Genomic DNA, 11,732 nt, shown 5'->3' with positions numbered 1-11,732 from the left:
TTGTGATTTGAGAAGTGTCGGTGTCGTGTGTGAAGCTTTTTCTTGACAATATTTACTGAAACAAATAAGTTTGTGGAAGCAAACACTCAGGAACTGGCAAAGGACAAGTGGCTCTGTCCGCTAAGTGGAAAGAAATTCAGAGGACCAGACTTTGTTCGTAAGCACATCTTCAACAAACACATGGATAAAGTAGACGCTGTTAGGATGGAGGTGAGTTTTGCAACATTCGCATTTTTTTATTGCATGACGTTTAGAAAGCATGCACAGTTGGCACCAAGAATGGTATTCATAGTTCCACTATCTTGGTTTTAATATAGTTCTGTGCTAGATTAAAACGTGCCTTGCAACTCACGGTCAAAACATTTACTGTGATGCCGGCTGTGTTACTAAACTGCGTGGACAATTTACTAAGAACACGTTCTGTATCAATATTTTAATCACCTTTATAAACTTCGTCATATTACGTACAATTGCAATACAACGGTAAACGTAAAAGTACGAAGCGCTGTCAGCGCTATATGGACCTGTATCTGCCTTTGCTCCATCCAACCTCTACAAGTGTATTATCCATCAGTTGTGAGCATTATTTCAACACTTCTTCTCCAGGCGGAATTTTTCAATAGCTATTTATCAGACCCTAGACGGCCACAAGTCCCTGAAGGACCTTCACCGCAACGACCGCCGGGAAATCACGTGGGGCAGATGTATGGACATCAAGGCGCGCAATCGATGATGGGATGGGCTCCCAGACCTCAAATGATGATGTATGGTGAGTGTGCGGAGGGTTCCTCAGGAGCGCTTTTGGAACTCAACATAAAAGCTAATTGCGTTTTCAAGGAACGAGAACGCATTCTTATTTCGTTTCGGCCTGTCTGCAGTCGCGAGAAATCGAGATATTTTGTGAAGACTGAAAATTAGCCGCCCCTCTTTTTTTTAGGGGCTTTTGGACTCGTTTGCGTGTCCATCTGCTACGTCATTCTTGTTTTATTGTGTTGCTTCTTTCGTTGTTTTGGACGTTTTGGGGTTTTCTTTGAACTGGTTTTTCACTCTGATTGCATTCGACCAAAAAAAGGGAATGCAGTTTCAATGCAAACCGGCGTGAGACTTTCTGGCCTGGTGAAAAACAAATTACATCATCGCAAAGGACGTGTATACGAGACAATTTGCTTTTTCGATCGTTCGCGATCGCTCGTTTCTAATTCTAGGAGTTTTGATTCTGGACCATGCGTGGCCTGTTTGGTCAGGATGCGAGATGACGTGCTTTTGTTACATATCTAGAACAACAATTATTTATTCTGTTTCTGAACACGACTTTGAATCGCCTTGACTTTGGGGTTTTAACCGTGGGAACAGCTGTATTTCATTGGTTATATTTTGATTACATTTGTTGACATTTTAAATTACTTTCCAGTGGCCACAAATTGTTCAGTATTCAGCGAAGGTCAAAACTGAATCGATGGAAGAGTACTCTGAAGCCAAGATCTATAAGAGCAAGCCAGAACTAAGGAACAACAATGTAAATGCTGACTATTTTTATTCATCAGCGGAAATATTCGAATCAGTTGCCGGTCGCACGGCGTTTGTTTACGATAAACCACGGATAAACCGGCACGTGAGTGCAATTGTTTGCTGATATTTGTGCTTCTAGCTTAGAACGCAACTCTACTGTTACCAATAAAAGTGAAAATGAGATGTTTAACATGAATTTTGAAGGCAAATGTTCGATTAATTTAAACTTGTGAGTTTACCGAAACTGGAGCCGTCACGCAAGGTGTCATCAAAGGTCATCAAATGGGACCTCAACTTACTAACAGTAAAGCAAGGAAATCAAATAATCCACAGAAAAATAGTGGCCTTTGCCATTACGTTTTATCTGTCTGTGAAACTGCAGCTGTTCACAGAGATCATGATTTCAGCCGGGGATTTCAGCAACAGAGAGGAGGGGGACGTAAGGGTTTAAGGTGATGCGGTTTTGCGTTATTTTTGGTGTGGTTTGGCGGAAATCTTTATTTTACCCTACGGTACTGCGCTTTTGTAAGACACTGATAAGACTAAGCGGTGTGCGTTTTTCATAAATTTTCGATCGCGGTAGTCGGTAAAAAAGAGTCTTCAGTCGTCTGCGTTTTATTACTCGGTTCCTGACGCTTCCGATGACTTTTGATCTTTTGTTTATGTTTTGCAAGGGACCATTGTTGTGCAAGCAAGCTTTGCTGTTTGTAATTTCCGCTTTTTCCAGTTAATGATTGGTATGATTAACCATTTTATCCAATGATACGTCGACTTGTTGACTTTCCGAGCTGGGAATCTTTCGTTCGGATTTCCTGCGGTATTTGCCGTGGCCTCGTGCGGGACAATGTCTGCCGAGCAAGAAGAAGTGGTCTAACGGCTCAACTGTACTTTAAGTTCCTCCTTATAACACAACATGAAGTGCCCTTCATAAACACGAGTGAAGCGACAAAAAGGTCGAGTTACCGAACAGAGAACAGCAAATGTACCAATGTCATCAACCGTAGAAGTCCTGTAGGCTAGTCAACCCCATTTTACACTAGCATCTTGACGAATTTTCACCAAAAAAAAAACTGGCGGAAAGCTTACGTTGTGTAGCATTGGAGGGGTTTCCAGTGCTGAATTTGTAAACATAGTCTCCTCCGCAGCCGTTTTTTGGGATGTCACGCAACGCTCCTCCCAAAGAAACGGCTGCTCACATCCGAACAACATTCTTTTCCTTTTGTGTTTGTGGTTTGTTTGCGCTCTGTTGAACAGACCAATCACATAATGGCAAAGTGTGAATGACGTAAACTTTCGCGCGAAAAGGCCTGCGGTGCGAACAGGCGAGGGATTTCTGGCTTTTGTTTCACGCCGCATGTCGCCAAAAATAGGCGGTGTTCGCAGGCTACGATCATGACGGACGAAAAAATTGTAAATGAAAGCTCTAAGTACAAAAGCTTCATGTGCTCATCGCTATGTTCAGCTAATGAGAGAATATATATTTTCTGGAAATGTCAAATTGTAAGCGTCAATCAAGGGCTAAACGCCTCCTACAGATTGAAATCAGGAGGAAAGAGATGCATTCAGAACTCACTGTCAACAAATCGAGCGAAGCTACTTGATTTCCTAGTTCCTTTATTAAGTTAAAATAGATATCTTCCTTCTCGACAAGCTTGAACTTTGAAGAGTCTTCAGCTACATAGAAAGCTCGTTCAAGCGTCGCCGGTATTTTTCGGCGTCCCTAAACAAAAGCCGGGAATCTGTATGTTCGTTTGTGACATCTCCCACGACGGGATACAAAGATAAAAAACATTCTCTGATTGGACAAGTTTCAAAGGGCTAATTTGGCGCGAAAATGTTCTTGAAAATGGAACGGAAGCGGTGATTGGCTAATTTCGTGAAAGGAATGTTGTTCGTATGTGGGCAGCCGTTTCTTTGGGGGAGCGTCGCGTGACATCCCAAAAAACGGTTGCGGAGGAGACTTTCGTAAACATCGATGTTTTTCAATTGGGTAACTCAGCAGTATTCGTGCGTACGCGAGCGCACTTATATTAGTTCCACGGCAGCATAAGGAAGTCAGTCCCACGGACGGGTGTCAATTATTGGTCTAATAATAATAATAATAATAATAATAATAATAATAATAATAATAATAATAACAATAACGATAACGATAATGATAATGATAATAATGACTTTATTATCGTGTCAATTACATCTAGCAGTGGAGAATCCCCGCTGCTAATAGGGGACACGTAACTAGAGCTATCTAAGAATAATATACAGAAAAGTCCTATAAGAGAAATTAAAATTGTGTGTTATAAAGTTTTTACTGAGTCATGGCAGTCGTCGATACTCGTCAGAGTGCATGATGTTAAGGTCAGTTATAATATTACAGTATTATTTTATGAGTGCGATGATCATACGTTGATTAACGTACACTATTATCAAACTAAATAAGGTCGTATTTCTAATGGAATGGCGAACTAGAAGTAATGATGACGGCGCCGCAGCACATTTGTTACTACGGTTTTGGTACATTTCCATGCGGTATTGCGTTTTTTTACGTTTTTAACACGGTTTTGCGGCTTTCGGACACCCCTTACGCCCCCCTCAGAGAGCTCAGTATTACCAACCAACTACGCATATATATGCGTAATTAATGGTCGTGCTCTTTGTACCACTTGTGACGTCATCGATTTAAATGTCATCAGATATTCTTGATAAGCAGATAGTAGTACTAGGCTAGGCCTTTCCGCACAATGGTCAGGTTTAGATATCGACGACATTCCCACGTCGCAAATCGAAAAACAACGTTATCAGTTTTGGTGCAAAAACGGTGGTAAAATGGTCCACTACGCCTATGATTGATCAAGGTCCATTTCTAGGCTTCGCTCGTAATTAACATCCAACTTTTCACGGCAGCCAGAAGGAACATGCAACGCAAAAGGTAGCCAGTGTAAAAGGGCCGAGAAAAACAGAAAGGAAAGGGGCAACAAACAAAATTAAGAACGGTTAATGGCAAAAAAAAAAAAAGTCCGAAGTCCAAATTGTGGCTTATGCGCATGCCCGGAATTGAAATTTTGCTCAATTTTGAACCTATTCCTTGAAAAATCTCTCCTGTTAGTAAAAAAAAAAGCTCTCTTGGCAAAACTTAGGCTTATTTAGCGTCATGGCAGCTAAAAGCCCTGACTAAACGGTTAAAAACGGTATTTTTTGGCGAAAGTTTGGTATTCAAAGGGTTAAGTTGTATCACACGTACAGACAGAACGCACTCATAATCTTTGATCACTACTATTATTATATGGCTTGCTCTGTGAGCGGGCAAGATGAATCAAATCCTGCGCTGTGAATGGCTACCCGAGCGGGCAAGATAGCTCCATCTTGCCCGCTCGGGACTACTCGCCGTGTCCCGCAAGGAAAATTTCCCCGAAAGCCACATAGTAAATCCTTTATTGAACAAGCTTGTTCGGTCAAGATGGCTGGATATTGTCCTCGTTCTTGTTTTTGCGAGTTTATGGACCGCGACTCCGTCTCGGTCCATAAACTCGCAAAAAAAGAACTTGGCCAATATCCAGCCATCTTGACCGAACAAGCTTGGTCAATAACCCATATGTATTTTAATAGTAGTAATCGTAGATTAAAGAGCGCGTTTGAGTTTTGGTAGGTTTGGTATGTTAAAAAAGCAAAAATTCTAGGAACAGCATTTTGTGCCTGAGCAGTTAGGCGCAAAGCACGTGCATACGAGAGAGTTTGTTCTCGTTTATACGTGTATTACGTAATATTCGTTACGACTGGTTGGTATAAAACACGGACTGCAGCTAGTAGGCCGCATTTAGTCTGCAGTCCGCGTTTTACACCTGAGTCCGTGTTTTAACCCAGTCCGTAATGCTTGGTCCGCGTTTTATACCTAAGCCCGTGTTTTATACCCAGTCTGTAATGCTTAGTCCGCGTTTTATACCTAAGCCCGTGTTTTATACCCAGTCCGTAGTCTGCAGTCCGCAGTTTGCAGTCCGCAGTCCGCAGTCCGCAGTCCGCAGTCGCTATTTTATACTAACCGTGTAAATCGACACAAACGATGTCTCTTTCGTCGGTATGCGAGCCGACGTGCTTTTATTACTGAACTAGGACAATTATTTTGTTTACGAACACGACTTTGAATCGCCTTCGCTTTGTGGGAACAGCTACAGGGCATTTTCACTTCGGAAATAATGAAACGAAGGACGTGTTGGTGTACCAAAGCAATCCTGTGGGAGTTGAACTCATTTCCTATGTAAACACTTTCGTTGGGTTTATGTTACATATTTTGCGCACAGAAATCCAGGCCAGCGAAGTGAAACTGCACATTTCCTCCTTTGATTTATTCAGCAGGAAGCAGCGTTGGTTTTGGTCGAAGAGAAGAGGGTACACAAAACCCAGCCAAACTGCTACAGCTTTCTATTAGTGTGAAAAGTCGTACACATTTCGTGAAGACATGTCTGAAAGGTTTTTAAATGCCATTAACACTGACTTTGAACTTTAAATAAACAACTTATCCGCTGCAGTCCACAATGAGCTGCCTCGACACTCGAAAGTCCGCAATATTGTACAACACTCGAAAGAAAGCACATGGACGAACATGGAATGACGTCATTCGCCCCTGAAGAATTCTTTTTTGGGGGACCAAATTGGTGTTCACAGGAAGATACATACGTGTACCGCTAGAGCAATGCCTCTCAGTTTTGCTGTAATGAATCAAACGAAGATTGCCAAGGAAAATGTTACAATTCATATCAAAAAAAAGAAGTTTTGCTTATCTGTTGACGGTCAGACGTTAAAAACAGGTTGGTGTGCTCGTTTCTCATGAGTTCAACTAAATGATTTTGTTGTCAATAGGTCCTCGCGGTCCGTATACTCCCCCGACCTATGGAGGGTATGGACATGAAATGTATGGCAGAGGACATACTTTTCCCCCGAAACCAAGAAGGTAAGAGTTTCTTAATAAGTTTCTGTAAACAGTGGGGACGATATCAGCGGCAGGATATCAGCGGTTGTGATTCAATGAAAAATGTTAATTAAACATGGTGTTTTATTTTAGATTTGGGTACGGCGCAGGACGAAATAAACCGAGCGACAGGTTAGTTGTATACAAATTCTTCACTTTGCCGTTCGCTGGACTCTGTGATAGAACAATAACTGTTCTATCAGAATTCTTGTCATACACAGTATGTTGCCCAATTCATATCCGACAGTTTAAAACTGCTATATTTTCCCTTACTCGATTACTTGAGGCCAGAAATTTCAGCCTGAGACAACTCATTTACTTCAGTTTGATTCTAAAAGGTTTAGGGTTCTGCCTTCTTACGGTGGTACAATTTTATTTTGTGCGAAGTGGCTTGGTTACCCAGTATACGCACAGCTGATAAAATAGGATCAAAGTTAAGATTTGTCTCAACTCCGCTTCGCCAGAATGTTTGAAAAAATTGGCTGAAATGTTAGTTTCATCAATTCAACGTAAACTCGTCAAAATTAGTAATTTTCACGTAGTAGTTTTAGGGCCTTTTTACAAGAAGAGAGGGTTACCCTAGCAAGGGCGTAACACTAGCACTCACACATTTCCTCTTTTTTTTCTTCGTCGTGTTTACAAGGCAGCCAGGGTTACCCCGGTAGGCGGGTTACCCTATCTGCGTGCTAGGCTTAACCCGCTTGCTAGGGTGATCCTCCCTCCTTGTAAACAGGCCCTTAAAGTTAGTAACCTAAGAAAGATCAAAACTAGGGTCCATCTGACTACATTTGACGTTGGGTGACAACCATATTCTAATGTCGGTCTTGTGAGCCACGTTTTTTAGTCTCAATAGGCTTTTTAATACGGGTACTCACTCCTCGATCATAAGAGAACTGAGCTCTTTGGGAAGGAATTAAAGCCCATCGGACACAAAAGCATTTAGCTGAGCAGTCGATTACGCGAGTCCGGGAGCTCAGCTAAGAACTCAACGTTTTTCACCGCAGACATTGAAGAAAATAGGGAGATGACCCGTGCTTCTTTATTGGGCAGCTAATTTTTCCGACTCACAAGAGATAATTACACCCCGTGAGACAAAAAAATAATATTTCCTCACGGTTTCCCAAGGCGAAAAACGTTCACACTCAAAAGAATCTGGGCGAGCTCTCGCGTCGAATGACCAGGAGCTCAGCTGGATGCTCTCATCTGTGAGAATAGGCCACATTCTGTTCATATTCTAACATAGTTCCGAGGCTTTCAGGACAAACCACTATATTTGGTAGTGTTTTCTTTGTATCCAAGTCTCTTTTGGGAATTGACGGACAAACGAAACTTGAAAACACTTGCAATTTTGTCCTGAAAGCCTCGGAGCCATGGTAGGATATTGATATATCGAACGTAGCGTATTCTTGGCCATACCTTGGAGATGATCATGGAATGAAAGATCACCAGAGTGGGTGAGCTCTGCCGCGAAGCTCAGTGTCCTTTAATTTACAGCACTAACATAAATCGAGTAATAAGAAACTGCTATGTGAACTAACTAATCTTGTGCTATTGTCAGAGTTACCTCAACTGCGTCGGGTTTGTGGGAGGGGGTTTACACCCACTTTAAATTGTCGAAAAAATAGCGTGCCTCGGAACCACCTCCCTAAATTTTTTTAAACTTGGCGACTGAAACTTTGTGTTTTGACTTGATAACGATAATCGAGAAGTGGAGTAACGAACTCATTTTATAGTTATAAGAAAAGTGAGGGTGTTTTTAACGGCATATGCATATATATTTGTCTACCGATGAGTGGACTTTTTCTTGAACCATTATTTTGGCATCAGTTGAAATAGAGTGATATCATTCATCAAAGAAGAAGTTCTGGAAACCGTTTTAAGCGACCATAAGCTGGTGTATTTCCGCGGTTTTGGTATCAACCTTGAATGTGGAACGGGAAATACACTAAATTTATTGTTGTATTGTTCTTGGGTCGTTATTGTTAAAAAATTATTGTCATTATGCAGCTCACTTTATCTTAATCGGCGTAAAAGCGTTGTGTGTATGATAGAGTTGGATATATTTCTTTTAACAGGGGCGGTTTCCATCGTGATCCAAGACAGATTGTACAATATAAAGACTTGGATGCCCCAGATGACGCTGATGCCTTCTGAAGTGATTTCGTCATTTTGCATGTTCAACCGGCTCGCTTTATTGTCAAGAAAATGTCACCCGGCGAAATCAGTGTATTTATCTGTCCTTAAATATAAGATCACTGAACCGAAAAAAAAATATTTCAGCTCTTAGCCTTAAAATACAGTAACTACGGTAGGCCTGTCAAATATCTACAGCTTGTCTTAGTTAGGCTAAGTAGTCTGTTTTTACGTATCTGTAATTAGTTTAGGGCTAGTTACTCTTGTTAACATCGAAAACAAGACCAATGGTACAATAAAGGATCGTCCATGTTACTAAGCGGTAATGTTCGTCCCATTTTAACAGTCATTGTTTAGGTTTTTTTTCTTTATCACAGGCTTTCTGTTCAGCCACTGGTTGAGAGAAGGGAAGAAAAGGGCGGGCTTGGCAATAATTGCTCATCAGTCAGAAAAATCACACTCATGCCGTGTTTTCACGAGAGAGGTTTACTACGGTTTCTGCTTACCGAGGTTTCGTAACTAAACTGCAGTTATTAGAGAAGCTGTTTACACGGAACTAATTAACTAAAGTAGACCGCATACAACGGACGGTTTTAGGTTTTCTCGGAAAGCAAGTGCTGCAATGCTGCACAGAAACTGTCGGAAAATTACAAAATTTCTGACTTTACTCCAATGCCAAACGCAGGTCGTTGTCAGTTTGGAGGCAGTGATGTCGAGCCAAACTCTCCACAAATGTAGAGCTTTGTAGATGAATAGTGAAAAGAATTTTGATATCTCGCTGAGCCTCTTCCAGCAAAAAACCTGAAATGGCATCTGCCATGGAGCCCGGGCTACGTAGATGTTTACCGGTACTTCTTCTTATTCGGGGCCGCTTTAAATTCTAACATTTGCTTTTCTTCTCCATAGACCTCGATTACGATATTTTTCTCTCTCTCTTTGTGGTAGGTCTTCTTCTAGTTGCGCCTGCATGTACACTGCAACTAAGCTACGCAGTGAGCTTCTAACAGAAAGGAAACGCTTACGGCACTTGACGATGAACGGGAAACAGCAGTCCGGAATTTCTTTGTCCAAATATGAGTTAATTTAGCTTTATTTGCCCGTTGACTTGAAACCTACTTATATTAGGAGGAATCTTAGGATGTTACTAAAACTGGTAACGGGGAACGGGGAACCGGGAACGGGAGTCTGGGAACGAGTGTACAGCGGTAACCCGTCCGAGAATTCAACATGGCGGACAAAGAAAAAGAAAAGAAACCAATTTGGGAGAATGTGAGGAAATGTTACGGTTGTAAACGTGAGTTTCTACAGGCTGTGCCCCCAGATGACCAGTACGTTCTTGTTAAAGCAGAGTCCGATTGGTACCGGGATAAACAAAGCACGAAACGGCGCCTGGGGAGAAAATCGAATCGGTATCACATGCCACCCAGGAGCCCATTACCCGGAGCCTCCATATGAGTTGTACCCTTGAGTCAACCCTGTCCCGTATCTTTTTATTATTAGAACTGTGATATCTGCGGGAGTTCTTCAATTTCCCGCGAGAACACGCTGACGTCCGCATAACTTCCTAACAAAATAATAAACTTTCCTCGCTTTCCACCATCATTGAAATACTTTCTTGTCCTCTATGGTTACACGTCACATGCGGGCCACCACAGCTCTCTCATGATTCGCTATTATAAAAGCACCCGCGAAAACCTCCGTGGGAGGTGCTTCTAAAAATAAAAAGATACGAGACAGGGTTGAATCAGAGGGTCGGTATAGAAGATGGAAGCTCCGGGTAATGGGCTCCTGATGCCACCCCAATCGGTCAGTACAAAATGAAAGAATGCAGGTTGCACGACTGCACACCGGGTACAAAATGCAAACTGCAGACTGGGTACAAAATGCAGACATTGAATAAAGACTGTTTTTCGTCTTCTAAAAATTATACCGAGTGTCACGCAGTCGCTTTTCCGCGGTCATCTTTCACCAACATTAGCATTATTTTGGATATTCCTTGCTCGTTTCTTTATATATTTTGTCTATAACAAAGCGGCTAGGCCATAGGTTATTTATTCGCTGCTTAACTGATTTGCCGGCTGACTTGCCGATCTCCGAAAGGCAGCCATGCTACCGAATGCGAAGACAACGGACGGCCTACGTTCAACGATGGTCATGTGTTACGTCACTTATCTTCGGTATCATATTGCATGCTGCTTTCTTTAAAAATTGATATGACAGCTCGCGCACAAAGTGAGAAGATATGAGAAGACTATGAAGGCTTGAAATTCTATTTAAGAACGACTGTGGCCTGACCGATTGGGGTAGCATGTGATAATATTGATTCGATTTTCTCCTCAGGCGCCATTTCGTGCTTTACACGTATTTATCCCAGTACCAATCGGACTCTGCTTTAACAAAAACGTACTGGTCATCTGGGGGCACAGCCGGTAGAAACTCACGTTTACAACCGTAACACGTCCTCATCTTTCCCCAAATTGCTCCCTTTTCTTTTCCTTTGTCCACCATGTTGAATTCTTAGGCGGGTTTCCGGTGTGCACTCGTTCCCAGACTCCCGTTCCCGGTTTCCCGTTCCCGGTTTCCCGTTCCGCGTTTTCCGTTTCCCGTTCCCCGTTCCCCGTTCCCAGTTCCCAGTTTTAGTAACATCCGGAAACTTATCTTTTTCTCTTCTTTACGCGCTCAACGCGTGAACACTTGCCGCGAAGATGTCGCGACGTCTGCTTTTCCTCAGTTAAGCCTGGTTCACACTAGCGACATAACGACATAAGGAAAAGATCAGTTTTATCTTTATGTCGTCATGTTCATGCTGTTATGTTGCTAATATGTCATTATAACTACATGTTCACACTACAAACATAACGTTCTTTTTACGTCGAGATAATGTCCTTTAGTTTTCTGTCGTTTGTGACGATCGATGTCATTATGTCGTTATGTCGCTAGTGTGAACCAGGCTTTACCGTCGGTTACTGAGCTAAACCATGCCTGATAAGGCGTTCAACTGTCGACAAATCTAGGTTGGCTTACTTTTGATTTTGCCGCCATTTACCGAGGTTTGCTACTGTGCTTACACGATTAAACTTTCACTTCAGTAAAGTTAAAACAAAACCAAGGTAAACATCTCTAGTGA

At 42.1% G+C, this 11,732-nt stretch overlaps 1 protein-coding gene across 5 annotated transcripts in view; it reads left to right on the top strand.

Moving 5' to 3' along the window:
- The window catches only part of LOC145495184 (serrate RNA effector molecule homolog), a 73,035-nt gene extending 64,100 nt beyond the window's left edge, over positions 1–8,935 (top strand). For 4 of the 5 annotated variants that reach the window (XM_081474765.1, XM_081474766.1, XM_081474763.1 and 1 more), the window contains 5 exons: positions 57–210; positions 607–769; positions 6,364–6,454; positions 6,566–6,604; positions 8,548–8,935. In XM_081474765.1, the coding sequence (XP_081330891.1) occupies positions 57–210; positions 607–769; positions 6,364–6,454; positions 6,566–6,604; positions 8,548–8,626 (526 nt within the window). In that variant the 3' untranslated portion in view covers positions 8,627–8,935. The remainder of the gene's footprint in view (positions 1–56; positions 211–606; positions 770–6,363; positions 6,455–6,565; positions 6,605–8,547) is intronic. The other variant, XM_081474764.1, reaches the window with a different exon arrangement.
- The last annotated feature ends 2,797 nt before the right edge of the window (positions 8,936–11,732 follow it).

Source organism: Orbicella franksi, chromosome 8 (assembly GCF_964199315.1).
Source record: "Orbicella franksi chromosome 8, jaOrbFran1.1, whole genome shotgun sequence".
Classification (NCBI taxonomy): Eukaryota; Metazoa; Cnidaria; class Anthozoa; order Scleractinia; family Merulinidae; genus Orbicella; species Orbicella franksi.
This window is presented reverse-complemented; position numbering and strand designations above follow the sequence as displayed.